Source organism: Camelus ferus, chromosome 15, assembly GCF_009834535.1.
Source record: "Camelus ferus isolate YT-003-E chromosome 15, BCGSAC_Cfer_1.0, whole genome shotgun sequence".
NCBI lineage: Eukaryota > Metazoa > Chordata > Mammalia > Artiodactyla > Camelidae > Camelus > Camelus ferus.
In genome coordinates this window covers 9,903,093-9,929,735 of record NC_045710.1, presented here as the reverse complement: position 1 = coordinate 9,929,735, position 26,643 = coordinate 9,903,093, and the positions used below count along the sequence as shown (strand labels likewise).

The window sequence follows — 26,643 nt, the reverse complement described above, 5'->3', positions numbered from 1 at the left end:
ACATAAGCAAATGTGAAATTAAAACTGTGATGAGTACCATGTAAGAGAGCCGAAACAGAGGGTTTGGCATAGATAGGGAAGACGTCCCTAAAGAAGTAGCTCTTGAGCCGAGACCTAAATATTGAGTCAAAGTGAAGTACGCTGCCAGGAGAAGGGGTCCATTTTCCAGGGAGACAGAACAGTTAAGTACAAAAGCTCTTTGACTGGAAGGAACATGATGTCTGTGGGCTTGACACGTAAATGTTGTGGGTGAGACCCTGAGTGTCGGGGGCGCTGGTGGTGAGATGGGGCTGCAGAGCACTGGAGACCAGACCTTGCAGCAAGACCTTCCCGGCCCTGTCCAGGGCCCTGGGCTTTTCCCTAAGAGTAACAGGAAGGTATTTAGGGATAGTGGTAGAAAACAGGGAGATAATGCGATCAGATGGCAGTTTGGTAAGATCACGTTCACTACCACGTTGAGAGAAGATTTTAGGGAGACCAACATAGACATATGGACCAGTTAGGGAGCTATTAGAGTAACAGACCGCATGACAGGTGGTCATAGCCTGGAGTGGGGTTTTGGAAGTGCAGGAGAGATGAGAGTGGATTTCAGCGATACGTGGAAGGTGAAGTAGATGGTATGAAACACATTGATTAATAAGGACAAAGGATACAAAGATGAGTGAAAGGGGCAGGATCAAGAATCATCTCCAGGAGTTTACTTGGTCTGTCTGTTGGATGATGACATCTTTCGATGAGACAAAAACACACGAGGACTCCAGGTATTTTCAGAGGAGGGTGGGGAAAAGGCAAAGGAGTGGAGAAGTTACACACATGGAAATTCCCAAGAGGGAGTGCATCTTAGGTCACCTAGACAGTGCATCTTAAGGATCTGGAGCTCAGAAGATGGAGCGGGAAATGCTAATCTGGGACTCGTCTGCACGTACGTGATAAGTAAGCTATGTTGTGAGCGTGCCTTGGGAATGAATACGGAATGAGAAAGAAGACAGGACAGACCTTGAGGTCCTTCCACAATCGGTGGCAGAGGAAGAGCTGCCAACAAAAGGGGTAAAGAGAGCAACAGGGGGGAGGATATGTGGGCACCTTGTCCTGGGGAAGCTGTGGGAGGAAAGGGTTTGGAGAAGGGGGTAGTACTGAATGAAGTCAACTCCTGCTGAATGATCAGACGTCTTGTAATTGATCATCTTTAATTTTTATTAATACCTTTGAAATTCTACCATCTATGTTTTAAGTATTTATGAGATTGCTAGTGGTAGTGTTATCCATGATAACTTGCACAGGCTTCACCAGTTTTGAGACATAGAAATATGTTCAAATAAATGTTTCTTATGATAGGCATGTTGGCATAAAAAAATCTTGGCATTTTATTAAATATCTTTTTCCTTTCATTGAATGTTACATAAAAGGTTGTCATTTCTGTACAAATAGGATGCCCCATTGGCCTCTGAATATATTATAAATTATCAGGCAATCTAGTAATGTGCAAGACCGTTCATGGTGTGTCATTATACCTGATGGCAGTGTGATTATGCAGACGCACAGCGATTACAAAAGCAGGAAATCGTTACCTCCCGGTGTCATTACTTGTGAGTGACAAAATGCCTAGTATTGATTTAGCAAGTGGTGTGTGGTGCTCCCTGTTCTTGACTTAAAAGACTGTAGTTTGCCTTACTATTCAAACTTGGTAACACAAGTATTAGAAATCAGCCTTGTTAATACAGTAGAAATTGCCCAACATTTACTTGTTGAATCAATGCCAATGGGAAGTCAATAGGTCAGAATTACAAGAAAAACAATGTTCTTTACTTTAGGGTTTTGTGTTACTATCCCTTTAAAAAAGTCATCTTCCCCCCAAAGTTGATCTTTCTATAATTCTACACTCCTCTTCCTCTTGGTTGAACCTGGAGGTATTCCCCACCCCAGCACGGGTCCCGATGAGAGAACACAGACGGGTGGGGTGCCGCGCGTTGTGCAGAAGAGCGGAAGCCGTTAAGTCGGGGTCCCTAGGGCAGACCCCGACTGTGTCTCCAGCTGCGTGTCCCCTTCTGCAAGATAATTCGGCTCTCTGAAACCCACTTTTCTTTACTCTGAGTGAGGCATACTAAAAGTTAAATGACTTCATGGTAAAATACCAAGCCTTCAGTACTGGACACATGATCAGGACTTAATTAATGGCAGTTATGTCTGGAATTTCACTCCTGTAGACAGAGATTATTGTCATAAACACCCAGACTTGAGTCCCTGGTCTTCTCTTCCCCCTTATTTTTCCTGATTTTTTTTTTCTTGGTAGTTTTAAACATCAGTGTTGGCTTTAAGTGGCCGCATGTGCCTGGAGTCAGTTCCAGCCGAGACACGGCTCCCTCAGCCTCTTGGTTCTCCAGGGGCAGGCTGAGCTCTCCAGGCTCAGGGCTGGTGTATCCCTCACTGCAGCCATCAGAGCCAGCTTCCCCCCTGGGCTGTCCGGACACTCTGGTGGCTCTTAGAGGCAACATGAACCACCGGTGTACAGGTGGCCTAGTGTGAGGGTGTGGGTTTTGGAGTCAGGCCACATTTCAAGACCCAACTCTGCTGCCCCTAGCCCCAACTGTGTGGCCGTGAGCAATCTCTTAATCTTCTTGAGTCTCCATTTTCCCAGATACGAGGACCACGGTCCCTTCCTGGTATTGTTGTAAAGATTAGGGAAGCTCTGGGGACTGGGCAGCCTGGTGGCTCTTTAGTGCTGTCGAGATCATTCCTGTCATTGTTCTTGCCAACTCTGCTGACTCCATGTGTGTCTTTCAGTTTTGGATACTGGATCATTTTGAAATGCCACAGGAAGCCTGTAGCCGACAGAATAGTACCACATTTGTTTATTCATTAAATATTAATATTATCTTTTCAATAGTATCCTTGTGTTCCAAGCATAGGTTTAAATGCTGAACAAGACAGAGACATCCTAACTCTTGTAGAGCTCATATTTGATCGGGGAGACCCCTGCCCCCTGTCCCACGCTTCCCGCCCCCCAACACACACACAGTTAGAAACAGCTGGAAAGTAAATTGCTAGTGGTAGTAAGTACAATAAAGGAAACTCTCAAGGAACAGATAGGAAAGGCCTTTCTTTGAGTATCAAAGAGCACTTGATGAATTGAAGAAAAAGCATTTCAGGCAGAGGGAACAGGCTCTGGGACAGGAAAATTCTGGGCATTTTTGAGTAATTAAAGGAACCCCATTGTGGTGGGAGCATGTGGAGCGTAGTGAGTGATGGAGGACGAAATAGGAGCCAGAAGTACCTTAGACTTCTGGCCTTGATGACACTCTCCTCTGTCTTTCTCCTTAGTTGAACAGCAGACCCGACAGCCACACATCTGACACCGTCATTTCATTCTCGTACGGAGTCGTAGTCACCCAGAGGGTTGATTACCCGAGTGATTTGGCTTGGGTGGCAGAGATCATCTCTGCTGGTTGGTTTAGTGTGGTCTCTTTCAGACCCATGGGAGGGGTCTCTGGCCATAGAACTCTGACTGTGCTGTGCTGTTTTTCCCAACTGTCTTCAGATTCTCTAGTAGGATTCTTCTGGTGTCAGGTGTAAGTCTGGGCAAGAGCACGTTATAGCTGTGAGGAGAGGGGTAAACTAGAATGTATCTCCCTTTTTCTGCATTAGGGCAGAAGATACACAGAAATTTTGCCTGAAGGTTGCTGTTGCTCACAGTCAGGCTTATGTCCAGACTGCCACACTGTAAAGAGTTCTAAATCCTGGCCTTTTCTTCTTGGCTTGGTTAAGGAGTTAGTGTGAGAATAGTTAGTGTGTAGAGAGGGGATTTAAGGCAGCTTAGCTTCTTAAAAGTATACCATAATGTTGAAAAATAAAATAAGTAAAAATTCAAGACCAGGGAAAAATCCGTATTAGAGTTGGAAGGTTGAATGTAGAAATTCAGGTCACCCTGTCACACATGTTTTAAAATTGAGCCATATATTAACTGTTGATCTTTTTTTGGCCTAAGGGGCCGTGTTCATGGTCATGACCTAGACTATGATTTACACGGCACATAAGAAGAAATCTCCCAATCCTAAAAATGGAAAAACTAATTACTACCATTACCAAAATGAAAGCAATTCTTTCTGCATATCTGCAATCTTTCTTTCCAAGTTGTGATTCTTAAGGTCACTTTTCCCCCAAATAGTAAAAAATTCTTGACACTGGCACAAAATTAAGCAAAAAGATGTATTTGGAGCTAGTTTTCATCTTGTAGAAAGTGCTCAGTCTGTGATTTATGTGAGTCTGGGTTCAAACCTTGGCTCTGTGTCTTCCATCTAATGTATTCTTGGTAGACAAGTTGTTCTGTCCCTCTCTCCTAAGCTTCCTCCTGTGAAGAATGAGTATTCTTACTCCATTTTGCAGAACTGCTGAGAGATTTGAGACATTTATGCAAAAGGCCTGACATGTTGCAGGTGCTCAAAGGGAAAAAAGTAGCTACTATGGTTAATTCTGTAAAGAGACCAGATTCCATGAACTTACCTCTGACCGTTGTCAGCCTCACATCACACATGTGAGTTTTGGATGATTATTTTTCAAGTCAACGTGGAGATCAGTTATAAGATACCTGCTTTGTGAGAGTTAAATGGGGTGACATGATACTTGACGTCTAAGAAGTGCTCAGTAAGTGATGCCTATTGCTGTTTCTGTGCTGCATTGTCTTTTAAAATATTTTTTATCAGGTAAGAGTAGGAGACTATATGAACTGGTCAGAATTGACATTTTATGGGACATGAAAAGGCTTAAGGGGTCAGGATTATCCTTATGAAGGAGATGAAGCTTGTTGACGTGACCTTCCATCCACGTCACCACTCTGTCCGTATAAAACGTTCCACCAAGTATCTTTGTGACGAGAAATAGACTCTGAGATACTCAGTATCAGTTGTCTCATCAGCCATGTAGGTGGCCTTGCAAAGTGAAATTTCATTGTTTGGTTTGCAAAGACACTTGGCCAAAATGTTCGCAAAGCTGAAAAATGCCATGATTGTTTTTGACCGTGTTTTCCCCGCATAACCACATACTCAGCTGCCAGGCGGCACTGCAGAGCAAGCTGTCACTGCTGGGTGCGTTCTGAGGTGTCTGTGTGGCAGATGTGCTGGACTGTTTGCCTCAGGCTGGAGGGGGTCTGACTGGGAGGGTGGGATTATTTCTTTCTACAGGAATCAGTGGTGGAGGCCTGTTCCCTCAAGGTCATGGTCACTAATGTGGATTTACAGATCTTCAGAATTTTAGGGGTCATCTTTGGGGGACACACTTAGAAGTTACTGCGTGTGACCTGCACAGACCCCTCTCTGCAGCCTTTCCCAGCAGCCTTCTCCCCTCACCTCCTTCCTCCTTCCCCGCGTCTTCCTCTCCCCTCTGTGTATTCCTTTTAGTCAGCTAATGGAGTTGCATTATCACTCATCAGACTGAGTAAAGAAAAATGCATTTAAATAAAATTGTGTCTCTATATGAATATAAGTCCTTTCAATATATGCTGTTCTTGAATCACATTTTTGCGTGATTAACAATTCGAAGCCACCACAGAACACCTTAATCATGGGATTAGTACTAATAATTTATTCCTTGTGCCCTTAGTACAACTAACACTAGTTCTTCCTGCAGTTAATCTCTGAGTTACATTTGCACTATATGTATATTTGTGTGTGTGTGTATATGCATATATATATATATATATTATATATATATATATCTCTTGCCTTATAGCTAAAACTTAGAAAAAGCACTTAAACAGTCTTTAAGAGTAATTATTGATTTGATTAGTGAAAAGTCCACAGGAGTTTCATGGTATTTCTTCCTACTCTCTTGAATGTAGATTCTTTGAAATTATTTTCTAAACAGAGATTTCATTTCTTGTTCCAAAGGAAAGATAACAGCTTCTTTCTATGGAAACTATTAAAATGGGTTATTGATTACTGGCAACTATATAAGATCTTAGCACATTGTAATTTACTGAAGAGGGAGGTTTTAGTATTTATCATGTGTCAGTAGAGGTATTCCAGTATCTCTCTTGACAAGATAATTAGGTAAAATTGCACATCGGGCAAACTAAATTGTAGGCACAGAAGAAGAGGTGGGTGGGCTAGGGGGAAGGTAATGTTGATTGAGAGAGACTATATTGAGAATCAAGTCAAACATGGATTAGCTGAAGCTGTTATGATTTAGTCATTGTCTGTCCATTTTGTAGATGAGTCTGTCTTGGATACTCTGCTGATCGGGGTGATAGGAATGAAGTATGGCAGGAGAACTCTTTCGCTGGGGAAGAGAACCAATGTCTGTGTTACAGAAAGAATCCTGTTTTTGAAATGGTTGTTAGCGCGGGCGCTTGACTTCATTGATCGATGGCTGTTCTGTGACATGGCGAGCAGAGCCACGCAGAGTCCGGACGGATCTGGACGCTTGGTCTTAGGCAAGCCTTCTAACCTGTCTGGTGACATTTTCTCATCTGTAGGTTAGTAATTGCCAAGATTTAACTTGCCTGGCATAGTAATCAGTGTCATACGTGCAAGCTTTTTCTTTTTCTTCCTTCCTGCATCGGGCACATTGTTCTGTTTGCAAACCTTTGTCAGTCTGAATCATCTTAATGGGTTACACAATTTCTTAATTTACTTCTTCACTACATTGTTTTCAGACTTCATTTGGCAAATTATGAAGGAACATCAGAAATTCTATGGCTTTCCTCTGCCACGGGGTGTACAGTACAGTCACACCTCAGAGACACTGCAGGGTCAGTTGCAGATCACTGCAACAAAGCCAGTGTCACAGTGAAGCTAGTACATGACTGTTTCCCAGTGCGTGTAAAAGTTAACATATATATTATACCATAGTCTGTTAAGTTTGCAAAAACGTTACGGCTAAAATGTCTAAAAAAATGTCCAGACCTTAATTAAAAGATACTTTATTGCTAAAAAATGACAAAACAATACAAGAGTAACATCAAAGACCCCTGATCACAGACAACCATAACAAATATAGCAATAATGAAAAAGTTTGAAATATTGCAAGAATTACCAAGATGTGACACAGAGACAGAAGTGAGCAAACAGTTGGAAAAATGGCACCATTGGACTTGCTCGACACAGGGGTGCCACCAACCCTCAGTTTGTTAAAAAAAAAAAAAAAGAAGAAGGAGGAGGAGGAGGAGAAGGAGGAGAAGGGAGAAGGAGAAGAGCAGTATCTGTGACGAGCGATAAAATGAAGGGCAGTACAGTGAGGTCTGCCCACGTCTCTCAGAGAAGGCGCTGCACACTGAATAGTGTTGGTGTCAGGAGTGGTTTCAGACCAGCTGTCCATTTATACTCACTGTTCCTTGTCTTTATACTTTTGTTCATATTATTTCTGCTTTGTTCCTTTCTACAATACCAAGCTCAGGTGCTTCTTTCATTAAGCCTTCTGTTGTCATTGATACCAGCCTCCTCTGAAGTGACAGCTCTAGCGATCCTACTCTTAAGTGGAATATAACTGCATGCCCTTTGTCAGCCCATACTACTGTCTTTCACTGTTCAGTATTTTTAATGTAATGCAATTGGATTTTCAAACAGCTGGATGAGAGCCCTGTGTTGTAAATCTTTCCATCTTCCCCATTACTGAATGCAGGGCTTTGGCGATAGAGGACACCTAAGTTTTTGTTCATCCACACGTCTATTTGGCGCCCATCTGTAAGGCACATGTTGAATGTTTCCTTTGTACCACACACTGGTGCTTGGTCCTGAGAAACTAAAGATCAAGAAGACGTGGTATCATCTTTGCCATCACGTGGTACATAGTCAAGGGAGATAGGCAGAGTGGTAAATAGTTAAAGCATGTTATGAATAGAAGACATTCTCAGAAACTTTTATAGACCAGGGACATTTTTATAGATAGGGATATTTTTGTAAATGTTTGAATTGTGTCTTAATAGAAAAATAGGGTATCTCTTGAAGTGGAGATTAAAAAAGTATTTCTTAATTGCTTGGACTGTTGCTATTATCCCAAGTTTTATCACATTCTCACAAAAATTTGAAAACATGTTTTGTATTAACTTTATGTACATAAAACAAAAACGTGTGGGCACTTACTAAAGTGGGAATTCCAATAAACAGGGCACCATGTTTCAGAGGAGTTGCTTCCGAACATTATGAAACCTAACCTTACTTCCTGCTCCCAGATACTTGGCTGCTGCCATGAACCCTGGAAGGTGGGCATTTCTGTTAGTGCTAAGGGCTGCCTGAGCACCTCTCACAGTCAGAAAGTTTGAAACGCTTCCTGTGTGGGGCATTGGGGTTACACTGGGCAGGAGGCACTGTGTTCTGTCCAGACAGAAACAGAAGAAAAACATTAAGCCCTCCCCTTCACCCCAAAAAAACACAAACTGAGCAACCAAACTCCTTAAAAAAACTTTTTTTTCAACAGTTTAACCTTAAATGACTTTAAAAAATTACATTATAAGAACATCTAAGTCAAGGTGAAACTATTAAGACATGTACTTTGTTCAAGTGGCATTCATTACTGTAGACAATTCAAGTGAAATTGCAAACTGTTCTTTCCTAGTTTATTTCTGTTAGAACCCAGTGTCGAGTTTCTGTCTGCTGAATACCGAGTCAGACCTCTTGGATATAAAACTTACACCCAGAAGTTGGGGTTGTTTCTTCCCCTCACTGTTTTCTAAATTCCTGAAATACTAAGTTTGTTTACATTTTTATAATGAAGCTCAGACTTAAAATTTTTTGTGTGACAGGAATAAATAATGAGTAGTGGACAGTGACAGATCTGGGCCCATTTCCTAGCTGTTAATCATTGGGCAGCTCTCTGCTGCAGGCATGTGAACTAATGCCTACCTCCCTGTAGACCCGCCTGAGATAACACGAAAATCGTGTAGTACCATAGCAGGCATTGAACATGTTTGTCTTCCTTTATGTAAGTGACCTGCACTCTGGTGGTTTACTGTCTTTGATTAGGAAGCTAGAAGGGGCTGGTAAGAAGTAGCCTTCCCTCCTTGGTTTTAAAAAAAAAAAAGTGTGTTGTTTAATAAAGGAACCAAATCTTAATACAATTTGTCTCTTAACTTCAGTTTGTCCACAGTAGAAATTGAAAACCGCGCTCAGTCCCTTCATCTCTTCGAGACCTTGAAGACGGATCCCGAAGCCTTTCACAAGCACATGATCAAGTATATTTACCCCACGATTGGTGGCTTTGATCATGAAAGGCTGCTGTATTACTTCACTCTGCTGGAGAGCTGTGGCTGTGCAGATCTGGGAACATACGCCATCAAGCCAGAAACCCACATTCGGCTGCTGAAGAAATTTAAGGTAGTTGCGTCAGGTAAGATCATTTTCCTGCTTGAACTCATTCTTTAAGTTAAACCTAGGGCTTAATTGTCTATACACAGTCATGTGCCTGCACTGGGGCTGTTATGACTGAGAAGCCACAGCATTTTGATGCTGATCGACTTTAGTTATTATCTTTCCAGCTCCTTTACTTACTGTTGAGGGAATTAAATACCAGAGAAACTTGTCACACAGCGACTTAAGTAGACCTGGTACTAATATCCAGAGTTTCTGACGAATGCTCCAGAGGCTTTCTCCATACTCCCATTTTTATGTTTTATCTATGTAAATGACAATAGACAGTTTGGCAGAATTTTACTTCAGTGGGGCCTGTATATTTAAAGTATATATGAAACCCTTAAAATCAGAGCCTTTGAATCTTTGATAAATAGTGAAGATCTTTAGAATGGTGTCTCTGTATCTTTACGCTCACAGCTAAGAATTCATACCTCTCAAATCTGTGTGATTCTTTATAATTTGCAAGACACTTTCAAATCTACATTCATCTGATACTGGTAACAATTGAGAGCATTTACTTCGTTTCTCAGTGGTTTACGGGGTAACTGAAGTAGACCCTGGACTAGACACAGAGGAAAGGGGGTAAGGTTCCATCCCTGCCTTCAGATAAGATGCCAGATGAATGGCGAATGTCATGCAGCCTGGGGAGCACAGTCATGGAAGGAATCATAGGTGTCATGGAGGGACTGAAGAAGCGAGGAGATATGGCTGTCACCAGTGCCCGGATGAGGAGACGGTCGCACAGGGGCCGAGTGACCTGTTGAGGACTGCACCGTTCACTAAGTTGCAGGCGGGGACTTTGAACTCAGATCTTCTGATGTAACTGATTGCCAGACTAAGCTGTCCACTGTGACTACATTGCTAGAGAAGGCTTCTCAGCCAGCCATGCAGGGGGCTGTGCATGTGTTTGAAAGCTCCTGTGTGTTTATGTTGGAATGAACTACTCTTTTTTTTCCTTTTCTATTCAATAGGTCTTAATTATAAAAAGCTGACGGATGAAAACACGAATCCTCTTGAGGCATTAGAGCCAGTCCTTTCAAGTCAGAATATCTTATCTATTTCTAAACTTGTTCCCAAAATCCCTGAAAAGGATGGACGGATGCTTTCGCCAAGCTCTCTGTACACCATCTGGTTGCAGAAGTTGTTCTGGACCGGAGACCCTCACCTCATTAAGCAAGTCCCGGCGTCCTGCCCGGAGTGGCTGCAGGCCTACGATGTCTGCGCGAAGTACTTCGATCGCCTGTGCCCAGGGGACCTCATCACTGTGGTGGATGCGGTTACGTTCTCTCCAAAAGCTGTGACCAAGGTAACCGAAAAGATCATTTAAAGTAGATTGAACACTTTAAAAGAAACAAAATCGCTCTTACGTTCTGTAGATTTTGTTTTTATTTCCTCCGTTGAGATGGGGAGTACTTACGTGTTAGGCATTTTTGGTTTTTACCAAGCACGAGGTGTTTTCACTGAGAAGTTATTTTCCTGTCACAGTCGTGCAAGTAGTCTGAGTCCGGCGTGACTGTTCTAATCTGCAAGTACATTTTGTACATATTATAGTTCTCATGTCATTTTATGGTAATTGCCCCATGCTATTCTTTCCAGTTGACAGTTGGGAGGAACCTCCAGTGCCTGCCTTCAGCGCCAGGCTGACAACTTAGCTGTGGTTAAATCGAGGTCTTAAAAAAACTTCCCATGAATACCATGTAGTACATGATTTGATGATAAAATTACCCATGGGATTCTCCATCGCATTTTCCAATGTCCACTCCGTGCTCAGGTCTGAGCCCTTTAACTGGGCTCTGATTCCGGCTCTCGATCCTTCAACCACGTGTAGTTTCACTCAGAACAGGAGATGTGGGTCCTTCTCCTCCCCTTCCTGCCCTCCCACCCAGACACCACTGTGAAACAAATGTAAATTTCTCACTGCTTGGACACAGGGCATAATCTCTCCTACAAAATCTCCCAGCCCCTGGTTTCTGAACTGGCTTGTACTTGAAACTTCCTTTTCATTTTCTCTTGCCCATCTTTGCCGCTGCCTACTCTTTCCCCCAGGTTGGCAAGTCTGCCCTGTACCCGATCCCATGTATGTTTATTATAGCGAGTATTACCCTGCAAGTTGAGTGCAGAGGCCAAGGATGCAGGGCATTCACTTGGAGGTTGGCACAGGTGGAGGCTGAAGCATCCATGGGGAATGCTAGTTTCAACTAACTTGCTAGATAAACAGTTGTGGACAACTCAGGACTTCATTTCCTGATTATTATAACTCAGTTTAGTTAATACTTGGTTTTAAATTTTACAGCCACTGCTATAAAAATGAAATAATCATTTTTTGTTGTTTTTTAAGGAAAAAATGAGGATGATTGTTAAAGGAGGTAGCACGATATATTTGAAAAGAACACAGGTTTGGAGTCCTGTGGCTTTGAACTTTGAACCTGCCACTTGTCGCCTCTGTGGTTTAGCCTCTGGAATCAGGCTGAGACTGAGTAATCTGTGAAACAGATAATAGTATTACCCTGATTTTAATAGGCGGGGGGAAACAGAGGTTCGACAGAGTTAACTTGGCAATAGAGGGGCCACAATTTCAGCCCCAGGAGGCTTATTCCGGGCCTTTGCTCCTAACCAGCAAGCTGTACTGTCTCTAAGAAGTTGTGGAACAAACAGCCAGAGTCAAGGGAGGGAGGGCAATGGGACCAGAGAGCCCTAAGCATTTTTAGTCCAAGCGGAGCAGCCTGTCATGGGATGGGTGCAGAGCAGGGCCGAGCCTAATGAGGAAGGCCAGGCAGGCACCTCGCAATGTCTGAAAAGACAACAGTCCAGCAAACATTGGATTTCAGTCTCCAAGGATGACGAGGTTCGAGTCCGAGTAGGTACTAGCAATATGGGAAGTACATGTTGGAAGGGAGCGGCTGAACCACGTGCGGAGTTGAAATCCAAGAAAATGGCTCCTGTGAACTGGCTGAAGGAGCCCGACGAGCAAGCAGACCGGCCAGGAAGACAGAGGGGCCCAGACGGAAGGAGGTTTTACGTGTTTTATAGGAGGGCAGGGACAAAGCCTAGCATGGCCAGCCAAGGCCGTGTGCTAGTTGTGAGTGTGCATGTGGAGGTGGGCAGACAGTCCAGACTCTCCAGCCGCAGTTATTCACTCCTGATTAAACAATGTGACGAGTTGGATGGAGCATCTACTCAGTTTCAGTTACAAATGATGTTTGAAGTCAGATGATTTTAAAGTATAGCGCATTTTCATCACCTTAGTTTCTTAATTGTGTATCTTTAAGATACCCTTCAACCAACCACCTGAAAATGCATGACAGTTGTGAGCATATGTGCATTTTTTTCCTGAGGAAAAGCTGCGTAGCTGACCCAGGAAGGACTGAGTCAATTGATTACAGCGTTTTTTTCTCTTAGTTCAGGTGGTGTAGTTTTCAGCAAGATACTCTTTTATTGTAAACTATGTCAAGAGGTGGTTCTCTACTGAGTCACCTGTAGAGTAGTAAGCTGTAGAAAAGGGACACAGACACACTAAATTACATCTTTAGTCTAGCTTTATCTTTCTTCTCCTTTTATTAATTGGCAAGCTTTCAATTTTCCATTCAGAGAGGTAAAATATGAAGTTAAGATACAATGCATGTTTGAAATCACACAATACTATCCTAGAGAGAGTGTAAAATTCAAACTGAAATACAGCCCTCACATGTCAGAGGGCACATTTGGAAAAGGAATGCAGCTGGTTGTGGCCAAGTTTGCAAAACACCAGATGTTGCCACAGCTTGTACACAATGTTGAAGATGGAAACTGAGTGTATATTACTCATATGTAGTGTGCAGTTTTTAAACGTGTCCCCACGTTCAATTCAGAGCCAAGCTTTTAGAAAGAACTGGGGAACTGCTGCTAGACAGCCCAGTAAGCAGTTGTTCAGATACTGGAGTTCAGAGGGGCGTTTCCCCAAGCCTGAATTTAGTACCCATTCCACAATGAAGTAAGCCAGAGAAGGCTCTCTGCCTTCATGAGAAGAGTTACTCAGTTGCCATTTTGCCGTAGCTGAATTTGTAGAAATTCTGGGGAAAATATTCACAAAATGGCATCATGTCATGTAGGCAGAGATTGAATTTGCATGACATTTAAGGTGATGAATTTGCAGAAGAGAAAACCATACAGATGTTTAAGGTGCATTGTTGTTGTGTCTCCCTTGGATCAGGTTAGAGTTGCTCTCTCGTGGCTTTTCCAGTTCAGCAATTAGAAACATTTTTGTAGAAGGGTCAGAGAACAAGCTAGTGGGTGAGAAATCCAGGAAAACGGTCAGCGAAGCTGAAATGCAGGTCAACACACTATTCTCTTGGTTCAGACAGCGTGCTGTTAGATAAGGGGGAGCTTCCGTGTAATCCCGGCCTTCGTGTTTTATACTCCCCACTCGCTTTCAGTCGCTGGTGTAGCTACATCCAAAAGTAAGGACATGGAGACTACTCCTCTTAGGAAATGCCACCTAGAAGTTTGCCGGAATCCTTTAAAATCCCCAGGTCATCACAGAATCAGAGGAGGCCTGTGAGTATCCTGCCCAACGCTTCTCAACCTGGAACTGGGGAGGCATCCACACCCCACCCCCCCCACCAGCCTGCACACACCCTGTGTTTCAGCTCCCACCACTTGTTGCTGATGGGAACATACCTGCTTTGGGTTAGAGCAGAAAAATTGTTGAGAACCTCTTGTCTAGTCTGACCTCTGGCCTTCAAGCATCATTTCTATTGCTAATTAAGCTATTACCTCGGCTTTTATATCTATTTACACACATACGCTTTATATTCATTCACACATACACACATATACACACATGCGATCTTTCTGTTTCTCCTTATAATTTCCACTTTTTGGTTCTGTCTCCTGGGGCTGTGGGAACAGCATCAGGGCCTCACTTTTCCATATTATGACTGTTCAGATTCTTGACCTAAGCTACTATTTCCTCCCCTATCCTATTTTCCAAATTATTTGGCATAAAAATCTGAAAGAAAAAAATTTGTTAAAAACCATGATATGACCTAAAAAGATTTGTTTCTTAAGTTTAAGTCTGAATCAAAAGGCTGCATTATAGTTGTAACCTCAGGGTCTTCACGCTGCTAATACCATCTTGTAACTAAGGATGGGAGCACATTTTTCACCATAATGAGCAGTTGGTGTCTGAAACCTATGTAAAAATATTTAGATAAAGCACAGTCCCTAATTGCATGGCATGATACATGGCTTTCTGATGCTTAACTCTGTTGGATCACTAAGTCTGTAGACATTCTGTGTGCCATGTACAATATTAGTTGCCATTGGAGACACCTAGATGTAAAAAACGTGCCTGTAAGACACTAAAATGAAGGGCATTTTTTTCTTTACAGTAAAATTATTATAATTGAGAATTACACTCTCTGTGAAATTAGAAATTCTTTGAGGGCAGGGATGGTGCCTTTAATCTTAAAAGCTCTAGTTTCTAGCATAGTGTAAAGTAGATACTCAAAGTGATCGTTCAAATAATTATTATCATATATTGGCAATTCTTAAATCTGTTGATCTCTGTTTGCCTTAATATTCTTCAAAATTATTGAGGACCTTAAATAACTTTTGTTTATATATTATGATAAATATATCAATGTTTATCCTAGTAGAAGTTAAAATGGGGGGAAGGGTATAGCTCAAGTGGTAGAGTGCGTGCTTAGCGTGCAGGAGGTCCTGAGTTCAGTCCCCAGTACCTCCTCTAAAAAAATAAAATAAATATGTAAATAAATAAACCTAATTACCCCCCAAATAAAAATAAGTAAATAAATAAAAATGACTTTAAAAAAAGAAGTTAAAACCAAGAAATTTTAGAAATATTTGTTTAGTTCATTTAAAACTACCATTAATAGACCCATTTATAGGTTGACATGAATAGCATCTCTTAATGGAAAATAACTTTATTTCAAAAAGAAAAAAATAATGAAAGAGTGACCACATTTTACAGTTACATGTCTGGCTTAATAGAACACAGCTGGGTTCTTGTATTTGTTTCTGTATTCAATTTTTGTTGTTTTGGTTGAAGAAAATGAAGAGATTCCAGGAGTTTTTAATAGCCTACAGTGTAATTTTGGGTGTTCTTTAATGCTACACTAAAACTCAACAAATGATAGATTCTTAAAGACTAGTTGTAACGTGGAATCAGAAGCTTTATCCTTGATCTTTTTGTAGTACTTTACGGTAAAACCATTGTTCTAGTTGGCACTTTGAATGGCTCTTTTAGCCAAGTATGATTTGTAATATATAATGCATTCAGCATTTGGAAACTAGTGGCTCCCTGAGTTATGCAAATTATCCAAATGTTGATACAGTGCATTTTACATTATCAGCACAGTCTCATGGATTATTCTGAACACTCATCTCATCCGATGAGTCGTTGAATATTGGGAAGCCATCAGTCTCACGGTGGTGGATACAAGTCTTCCAAAATTCCAGTATTTGCCTGAAAGCTCACATTTTATCCTTGGCAACAAATACTGTGAATTGTTTTCCCTGAAGTGACAGGCTCGCTTTGTTCACTTTGGAGAAAAGGTCTGCCACATGTGCGGGTCTGAATAGCCATTGATGTCTGTTAGTTGTTCTTTCAGGCAGAAACAGTAATGCTTGCAGAAGGCTGCTCCTTCAGCTACTCGGAATTCAGACATCACATGGATGCTTTTTCATTACGACACTTGAGCACACAGAGAAGCGTTTTGTGTGTATCTTTCAGTTCTGCACGTAAATATGCACTCAGTGGTTGAGGTTTCACAAAATTAACCATTTTTACTCCTTCATCATGACCATCCTTAAGTGAAACTGCCCGCGGAGCACACAGGCACTCTTAGTGCAGGTTGGTGCCACTCCCCCGGTTTCTGCCAAGGCCCCGCAGTTTTCTCCACCATTTGCTTTTTCACCATCATACAAATGTCAGCACAGTGAAAAAAGGTAAATAATATTTTAGGGTCATTATCAAAATAATTTTGACTTTGCAGACTCCTTGAAAGAGTCTTGGACTCTTGTGGTTTGTGGACCCCCTTCAAGAACCATTATCATAGGTTATTGTTTCCCAAACCACAGGCATCCTTGATACCCACACGGAAGAGCAGGTCAGCTTCCTAAGTATTTGTAATTCAGATAATAATGAAGATGTGTCTGGTGCGTGCATAAAGGATTGTCTTAAAATTTCAGTTTGTTGTCTGATACCTCTACCTGGAAAGCTGATGTAGAAAAGTGTCAGAAAGAATTTGAAAATGTAAAGGGGATGTGTGCATGGTAGTATCATTGTACCACCCTTTGAACTTACAAACTTGCAATATGTTTTTCCTTCAACAAATTTTAGCCTTTATAGTTTTTTCAGCTAACACATGTATCTTTTATTATTAATCAAGCTTATCAGGGAGTTCTCTAGGGGAGACATATCAGAAGGGAGAAGGGGCTTGGAGTAAGGGTGCAGCTCCTAAGGGGTCCTCCTTAAACCTCATGTCCTCAACTTCATTCCCAGGCCAGGATATCAGAGCAGAGAAGGGGTGATTTTTGGGGGAGCCTGTATACAATAGAGTTTGAGGGTGATGCTTTTCCACCCTTCCTTTCCTCACACCTCCTTTTAAAATTCAGAAAGGTGAAAATAAATATCAACCATAAATAGATATTGTTGGAAGAACTGAAATTGGGGAGCGTGGCCTGGATCTGCAGCCTAATGATCTGTCTTTCCCCAAAGTTTGTTTGAAACTTGTTTGAAACTTGCCTAGTTAGAGCTGCTGCAGAGAGTAATTCTATAAGGAAGCCAAGGATGAGTGTATACTGAGGGCAGACAGGGAGCAGCGACATAGACATGTTCTCATCCTGTGGGGAGAGGGCGGAGGGGAGAGAGATGCTGGATGGACGCGCTCTTCCCTTAGTTTCTGCCTGTTGACTGCGGTGGGAGTTTTCTCCTTGTAATGGAAGGATGGGGAGAGGGCAGTGGGCTTTTTGTTTCCTTAACTAATTAGGCTTAATAATGAAACCTCTTGCCAGTGAGGGGAGAAAAGAGTCCAGGGTCTGTCAGGACCTGGTCCCGGTGCTCCCATGTCACGAGGCCACTCCTCTTGCACCTGAGTCTTGTGGCGTGTCCTCCTGAGATCAGTCATGACAGTGCAGCCTCTGCTTCCGGAAAACTAAAGTAGGTCAGAAGACCACGCTCTTCTGACTCCCTGTAGACTAGACTAAAAATTTACTCTCTATTCTATTTCCCATCTCAGAGTTTGCCCAACCAGATTGATAATTAAAACTCATCAGAAGTTAAGCAGTGAGCTTAAATGAGAGTAGAAATATGCCAAGTATTAGAGGTCAGCAACTTTCAAATGGCCCAAATTTAAATTCCCGTTATTAAATTCTGAGGGAGAAATTGACATCCTAAAATTGACATCCTCAAAATCAAATCTTCTTGCCCTTTTAGTTAAAGTTCAATTACATCAAAATCCAAATTTCATAAGTTGAACAAAATTAAAGTTGATAGGTGATTTTTCCTGGTTTCTACTCTGTCTTAGCCAGAGAGGTCTGAGTTAGATGTCTGGACAACACCTGGTTTCTTTAGCAGAATACCCCTGTTTCCCTTGAGTAGTGTAGCTTCTTCAGCAAACCTGAAGTTAAATTAATCCCACCACAAGTTTTCTATGCATCCCATTTTTAAAAACTCTAAAAGAAAACCAGAAAAAAATAAAACTGTATCAGCCACAGCTCCAGAACCATATAATTTAGAAAATGCATGCAGTTCACCAGCCCTGAAACAGTTAGCCAAGCAAAGCAGGGTTCTTGAATCCTGCTCTTAGTTCCATCCAAATACACTTCCTAGAATGCTGGAGAGCGTAGAAGGGGCTTGGTGGGATGGGAGCGAAGGAGGGGAGACAGAAAACCTTACTGGATTTAGCTTTGCCAGGATGTCAGGTCAAACCAGTTGTCCAGAGATCAGTTGGGTAGGGCTACCATCAAGAGGTTATCTGGTGTATGTTCTCCATGGAGGAAGGAAAAATGTCTTCTTTCTAGGACTGATTTATTTTACACATCCTTGTCTCTAGTCACTCCGCCTTCCGAGTTTCCGTTTCCTCATTTAAGCTCTGCGTTCCTTTCAGTTAAGTGTCACAGGGCTGGTGTCACTGCCTTTTTGCTGTGGAATTCCACTTGTCTCGGAAACCTGTCTCCTGGGGAAGTTTTCACCCATGTCCATATTTGTTTCTGCTGAAAACCCCCCTCATTTGGTCTCTCAAATGAAATCAGCATAGATATTTTTGAAACCTGTGCCCCTAAGGACCTAGGGAGGACTACTGCCTTTGCTTTGTGCTTGGCTCTGAATTTTATGCTTGTGCTACTTCCATGGGAATAGAAATATTTCCATCACATCTTTGGGGTTTGACAGGAGAGAGCAATAAACAGCATCCTGTCTTCCCAAGATACAGTCAGTTACGAGATAGAAGGTTCAGCTGAGTGGAAATCAAAGTGACTTTATTGTTGGTAGGATTGGAGTGGAGGACATGGCTTGATTTTCCACACCAGCCTTCTTTATACCTGCTCCCTGCACCGGATCCTCACACAGCCCCGCCGAGCACTGAGTCGATCTGTAGAGCATCCGTGCTTCCTCAGGGGGCCTGCCTCTCCACTTGATTCTCATTCATGGGACCGAGAGAGGTGGCCTCTGGCTTAGTGCTGTCCAGGAGAACTGTCATGTGACCACATGTGCAATTTGAAATTTTCTAGTAGCTGCATTAAGAAAAGTAAACCAAATAGGTGAAATTGTCCTAAATACTATCAGTTGTCCAAAATATTATCATTTCAACATGTAGTCAATATAAAAATAATGAATGAGATATTTTAACATTCTTGTTTTCATATATCCTTTGCAAATCTGCTGACTGTACTTGTCAGTACAGACCTTTCAGAGGCTCAACAGTTACATGAATGGACTGCACAGATAATGCTTATCTGGAACCAAAGTCTGGGCCTGTCCCACCAATGTTTACTGCTGGAAGGACAGAGGTGGAAGGAGAGGGTACTCTCCCCACAGGCAGATCTCAAAAAGAGAGGGAAAGAACTAGCCACCCATAATCAGTTTCTTCTCCTGGTGTCGTCAGATGTCACTCCTCCTCTCCCGAGGAGTCAAAGGTGAAGAGAGAAGCAGTACATACCTTCTTGAGACCCACGGGGGACTTCCTGCTCTCTGGGCCTGGGAGGAAACTGCAGAGGAGGAGAAAGTGGCTCCTGCCACACATGCTAAGTGATGTCAAGTTAACAATAAATTACGAGACCTTAGGAACCACTGTACATTCTGTGTAAAGACAGCAGTGATGGCTGCCATCTTTATTCCCTTACTCGGTGCCAGGCACTGGCTCGCCTCTGCCTCATCTCCAGTCATCGTCACAACAGCCCGGTGACGTAGCTGTTGTATCTCAGTCTGAAATGAGTAAACTGAAGGTCAGAGGTTAAGTAATTTGTTCAAGATCAGAAGCAAGTCGGTAGCTGAGGCACAATTCCAATCCTAGTCTTAGCTGTTCCGTGTTAGCGGTCTTCAGCAATGATAATCCTTTTCTTCCTTAGACAGGCACCCACTATTCTCTGAGCATTGTATTAGGTACATTTATGTTATCCTCTTATATGGAATCCACACCCGCCCCTTTGACCTGAGCTCCTTTCTGTAACAAGAAAGAAATAGAACCGCTCCCTCCTCGTCATGCCTGCTCTTTGGGAAATGGAGTGAAATCACCGCGTATCCCCGAGCCTTTTCACCCCTCGTTCTTCTTTTTTCCACAAGTAACCTGGATTTCATGTGTTTCTGTTATAATCACCTTCTCCTTGATGTGATTTATGTGTGTTCCTCCTTAAAAAAAAAAACAAAAACAGAAAGGAAAAAAATCACTTCCATGTATTAGTTTCTTAGTCTGTTGTAACTAATTACTACACACCTAGTGGCTTAAATGATACAAATTTACTGTCTTAAATTCCTATAGGTTCGAAGTCAGACAGGGGTCTCACTCGGCTACAATCAAAGTGCAGGTAGGGCTGCGTTGCTTTCTGGAGGCTCCAGGGGAGAACCCACGGTCATAACTGTTGTTTGTTGGCTTACGGCCTCTGTCCTCCGTCTTCAAAGCCAGCAACATTGCATCTTTCTGATTCTGTCTTCACATTATCTCTCTCTGACCAAAGGCAAGGAAGGTTCTCACTTTTAAGGATTTGTGCTTTGAGATTGGAGCCTCTGTGATCATCCAGGATAATCTGCCCACCTCAGGGACTCTACCATTAATCACATCTGTGAAGTCCCTCTGGCATGTGTGGTAACATGTTCACAGAGCCCAAGGGTTAGGATGTGGACATCTTTGGGGACCATAATTCTGCTTACCTGTACTTTTATATATAATAAGCTTTTAGAGACTTTATAGACTTCATAATAAGGTTTTATAAAAGGACTGAAGTTTATAGTAAAACGGAAAAATGGTAAAAAGCCTTGAAAAATAATTAACTCAAAGCTGATGTACTGCCTTAATACATACATATTTTTGTTTCTGTGTAAGTAAATGGATTTTAGTTTGTTCAAGATAAAACATACTTATTTTAAATCCAAATAAACTACATGCATCTCTGTTTCTGATTACTGATTTATGTAGTCTCCACATTGATCTTTGTGTATCATTGTTGGAGTATACGTTACAGCAGTGAATGAAGATCTTTTGATTGTCATATTTTTTTTTAATTGAAAGGATGTGTATCTAATGCACGTTTGTGTTAGAAGACACTGCGTTTCTCAGGCTCCTCTCTTCCTAAGTGGAAAGTGGCATTCTCTTGTATTTTTTTAAGACTTTATTTTTTAAGAGCAGTTTTAGTAGGTTCACAGCAAAACTGAGAGGAAGGTACAGAGATTTCTCACTTGCCCCCCTGCCCCTCACCAGGAAGGTACATTTTTTTCCCTGCAATTGATAAACCTACACTGACATCATTATCACCCAAAGTCATAGTTTACCATAGGGTCCAGTGTTGGTTTTGTATATTCTGGGGGTGTGGACAAATGTGTAATGACATGTATTATCTATCCATCATTATTATATCCTAGAATACTTTCATTGGCCTAAAAAGCCTCCATTTTCTGCCTGTTCCTGCCCCACCCCACCAGCTGGCAACCAGTGATCTTTTTATTGTGTCCATATTTTTACCTCTTTTATAATGTCATAGTCTAATGTAGTCATAGACTATAGCTACAGTGTAGTCCTACACTACATAGCCTTTTCAGATTGGCTTCTTCCACTTAGTAATATGCACTTAAGAGTCTCCGTGTCTTATCACGGCTTGATAGTTCATTTCTTTTTAGTGCTGAGTAATATTCCATTGTGTGGATGTACCAGTTTATTTATCCATTCACCTTCTGAAGGACATCTTGGTCAGTTCTAAGTTTTGGCAATTATGAATCAAGCTGCTATAAATATTTATGTGCAGTTTTTTTATGTGGACACAAATTTTTAACTCCTTTGGATAAATACTGAGGAGAGCAATAGCTGGGTTATATGGTAAGAGTATGTTTAGTTTTGTAATAAACTTCCAAACTGTCTTCCAAAGTGGTTTTACATTTTGCATTCCCACCAGCAGTGAATGAGACTTCTTGTTTCACGTCCTCGGCAGCATTTGATGTTGTCGGGGTTCTGGATTTTGACCTTTCTCATGGGTGCATAGTGGTATCTCACTATTGTTTTAACTTGCACTTCCCTGAGGACATATGATGTGGAGCATCTTTGTATATGGTATGTGTTTATGTGCCGTCTGTATATATTCTTTGGTGAGATGTCTTTTAAGGTCTTTGGCTGATTTTTCCATCGAGTTGTTTGTTTTCTTACTGTTTTAGGAGATCTTTGTATATTTTGTATAACAGTGCTTTATCAGATGTGTCTTTTGCAAATATTTTCTTCCAGTCTGTAGTTTGTCTCTCACTCTCTTGATGTTGTGTTTCACACAGTGAAAGTTTTTAATTTTGATGAAGTCGAGCCATCAGTTATTTCTTTTATGGATTGTGCCTTTGGTGTTTTATCTAAAAACTTATAGTCATACTTAGGGTCATCTAGATTTCTTCCTATGTAACCTTTTAGGAGTTTTTAGTTGTGTGTTTTACATTTAGGTCTATGATCCATTGTGAGTTAATTCTTGTGAAGGATGTAAGTCTGTGTTTAGATTCATTTTTTTGCTTGTGGACGTCTAGTTGTTCCAGCCCTATTTGTGGAAAAGACTGTCTTTGCTCTGTTGTATTGCCTTTACTCCTTTGTTAAAGGTCAGTCAGCTGTATTTATGTGGGGGCATACTCACACACGTTAGCCTTCCCCCCACCAAGTTTTATGATGTTCATTGTTGCTATTTTATAGTCATACTAAACTTGACTATGAGATGTTACGTTCATTCAGTTTTACGAGATGACTAAATGTTAAGTCATTTCCCACTTATCTCATAAATAAGTATTTTGCTCATTAATCTCTGGTCTTGGTGTAGTCATCACTTCACTCCTTTGATTCTGAACTAAATGAGCTTTGTTCATTCCAGATACATTCAGGAAGTGTTTACGCAAGCACGTGTTCATTGCCATTGTTGTAAGTGCTGTAAACAAAGAAAAGACTGCCTAGCTCCCTGCCCTTGAGAAGCTCCCAGTTGATTGCAACCAATGTGTGCTTGTGTATCAAGTGAACTATAATTTGATGCAAGAAGTACCATTAAGGATATTAATAAAAGCTGTGTGTACAAAGGAAGACATACTCAATAAATACTTACTGAACGCCTTCTATGTCCAGACATATATGTGTTAATAATGCTACCTCATAATGATTATTTCAAGCTAGTTAAATGTTCAGTGTATACTGCTCTCATCTGACCTTCAGCTAGCCTCTGTGTATTGTTATAGTTGTAAACATTAGCCTCCCGTTCCTGTTCTTGAATGCCTTTGCTTTTAAGGAACCATTTTCTTCTATTTTCCAAGGTGAGAGTTTATTTTAGTTTAGTGATAAGCATACCCTATCTTGACAAAAAAAAAAAAAAAATGCAAAAAGCCAGGAGCTTAGGAGATAAGCAAAGAAGAGCAAACCTAAAAAGGAATTGTTTTTCCAGTGTGATTGTCAAGGCACAGTATACATGGGAGCAGGTGGAACACTTGAAGGGTAGAGAATACAGTTTTTGAAAGTTGATATGATATAATATAAATTAGAAAAAAATACAGTTCTACAAAAAAAAAAAAATGACCTTCTATTACAAGACTCAAAAAGAAAGTCTCTCCTGTTGAAAGTTTTACATGGCCTTTATGTTTCCACAGGTGATTACTTCTCCTCCTTGCCCTTTTTCCATTTATAAAAAGTGAAAAATCCCTAAGTTCCTGGAAGAGTCAGTCTGATTTTCCCATTTGACTCAGGATCTTCCTTTTTTCAAGTATGCGTCATTGGTTAATTTGGACATTTATAGAACGAATATTTATTGAGTGCTGGGGAAGACAGCCTCTAAGAGGGCCCCTGGTGATCCCGACCTGCCAGGATTAGTCCTGTGTGTAACTCCCTCCCCTGGTGTATGGACTAGACTTACTAATTCACTGCTGACAAGCACAATGAACAGCAAACGTGATGGGACATCATTTACAAAATGAGGTTACAGAAGGACTGTGGCTTCCTTCCTGGGCGTTCTCTTCTCCCTTGGATTGCTCACTCTTAGGGAATCCGGCTGCCCTGCGGTGAAGAGCCCCGTGGGGCAGGAGACCCAGGCGGCCAATGACCACGTGAGTAAACGCGGACGTGTATCTCCTCCTGCGCCCCAGCAGGTCACCGGGTGACACTGCAGTCCCGGCCCATGGTTTGATTATAACTCCCTGAGAGAGCTTAATCCCGGGGCACCTAGCTCAGCCGCACTCAGATTCATGATTCATAGGAACGAGGAGGATAGTTAATGTTTTAAGCTTCTGAATTAGGGCAGTTTTTAATGCAACAATGGAGACTCGCATCCGTGTCTGTTACATGTCAGGAGTTGTCCTCAGGGCTGGGACTATGGCACCGAACAGCATAGACAAGCATCTCTGACCTTAGGGAAACTGGACAGTAAACAAAACGATGAAGCTCAGACCTGTGTAATGGTAGTAAGTCAAGAGAAAAATAAGCCTTCCAGGAGTCAGAAGTGCAAGACAGCAGGACTGCGGCAATTTAAAGTTAGACGGTCGAAGATGACCTCACGGAGAATGTAATATTTGAGCAAAGAGCTTCAGGAAGTCAGGCAGCAACAAACTGTTTATCGGAGGGAAGGTGGCCCAGGGGCGCGTGCTGGGCCCGTGTGAGGAACGGTGAGGCCAGCGTGGCTGGCGGGGAACGCGGAGGGGGCAGCGGTGGGAGGTGAGTGACAGGACCGTGCGGCTGGGATAGGGCCTCGTGGGGCTGAGCAGCCAGTGCAGGCTTTGATCAGACCTGGTGCTTGAACAGGACCCCCCTGCTGCCCTGTTGAAGGTGTTATGGGAGGTAGTGGCAGAAGCAAGGAGACGGCTGAGGAGGCAGCTGTGGTTTTCTAAGTAAAAGATGCTGGTGGTTTGGATGAGGATGGTAGCAGTGACCATGGTGAGAAATGGTCAAATTCTGGATTTATTTGGAAGATAGAGCCAGTTTGCTGTTGGATTTGATGTGGGAGGTAAGAAAACGTTAATAATCCAGGATGGTACCAAGACTGTTGGTCTGAGTGACTGTAAGGGCAGGGTTGCTATTTACTGAGATTGGAAGGAGCAGCTTTGTGGGGTAGGATCAGGAGCTGTTGTTTGACGTATTAAAATTGATGTGACTTTTTGTGAGGTTACACCGTTGGAAGGAGATGGGCGATGGGTACGTGGGACCTCTCTGTACTATCTTGCAGTGTCTTGTGAGCCAGCCAGTTGGCAGCGTGGGTTGGAGGAGGGCAGTGTAAGGAGGGGGAGGGAAGCCGCATCTGAGATCAGTATGTGCCACGTGCCGTACACGCATCATCTCATAAACTTCATAACAGCCATGAGGGTGGGTGATGCCGCCCTTTCTTGTGGATCAGAAAACTTCGGCTCAGGGACGTTGAGGGACTTCCCCCAGACTGCTAGCGTATAAGTGGCGGAGCCAGGTTTGGATCCTAATTCTGTCATATTCTGAAACCTTGTTCTCAACATGCTGTTTATCCAAAAGCTGTAGTTCCATTTTACAGATACACTTAGACATCATTCATTCATTTACTGCACTTTAAATAGTCTGACTTAAAGCTGATAGCATTACTGATGTGTGGAAGCTGGCTGAGCAACGAGGGGACGGTCATTAGAAATACAGAACTGAGGTGGTTCTATAGGGGCAGCAACCTGGAAATGGTTCCATATGTAAAGCATTTGAAAGGTTGAAGCAGCATGACCTGGGGATCAGCTCGGGTGTCCCAGGACCCCGCGCATCTTGTCTGTAAACATACACGGGTGCAGAATGAAGCCGTGCCTTGTGCACGTCAGAGACTGAGGAAGGACACCACATGTGTCTTCCTAGAGCAGACGTACTGTGTGCTCTGTGCTACACAGGTGTGCGTAGTTTGGTTCCTTCGGGCTCTAAGGAAGCCCACCTCTGGCTGTATCAGTTAATGGGTCATTACAGTGAGGATAACAGGAGCCAGCACTGAGAACATGAGGGAAAGGACTCCTCAGTGAGCGAGGCCTCCCGAACAGCTGACCAGTCATGACATGAAGGTGTGAACCTGCCGACACACCCACACATCCCCCTAGCTCTCTCACTCACACACAAACATCTTAATTGCTCACAGTAAAATTTCCCAGGAAAGGAACCTTTCTGGTTGCGTATCACTCTCCAGTGTAGAGCAGCCGTTAGGACAGAGCCCTGGGCCACCCCACGGTCATTGTCCAGCCTCCATGTGGCTGCAGTCGGCTGCAGGGCTCCTCCCTGGTCCCCTTAACTGTGCCCAGATTCTGAAGAGGTATGTTGCCAAGCGGATAACCTATTTTTGACAGGCCCCTTCTGGCTGCTTCCTCAAAGAGGGATTGTGGGTGTGGCATTCACTCTGAATAATGTGACCCGGAGAAAAAGCCTAAGAATTGGCCCTTCAGTGCCCATCAGTTGCACGCTATAATAACACGGGGAACTAAAGTTTCCTTCCAGAAGTCTGTCACAATCATCCAGGCTGTGCCTCGCTACGGGTGCAATTTGACCGTTTCCTTCACTCTTCCTCTTCACATCCAGCCTTCAGACAAGATTCTGTAAGAGGAGGAAGACAATATTTATTGTAATGTTACCTTGTGAATTGTCCTGCCAGCTCAGTGAAGTAAATAATT

At 42.4% G+C, this 26,643-nt stretch overlaps 1 protein-coding gene across 2 annotated transcripts in view; it reads left to right on the top strand.

The window, feature by feature from the left end:
- NBAS (NBAS subunit of NRZ tethering complex) overlaps positions 1-26,643 on the top strand; it is a 277,261-nt gene that overhangs the window by 186,090 nt on the left and 64,528 nt on the right. For both annotated transcript variants that reach the window (XM_032497057.1, XM_032497056.1), the window contains exons 43-44: positions 9,065-9,315; positions 10,310-10,644. In XM_032497057.1, coding sequence (XP_032352948.1) covers positions 9,065-9,315; positions 10,310-10,644 — 586 coding nt within the window. The remainder of the gene's footprint in view (positions 1-9,064; positions 9,316-10,309; positions 10,645-26,643) is intronic.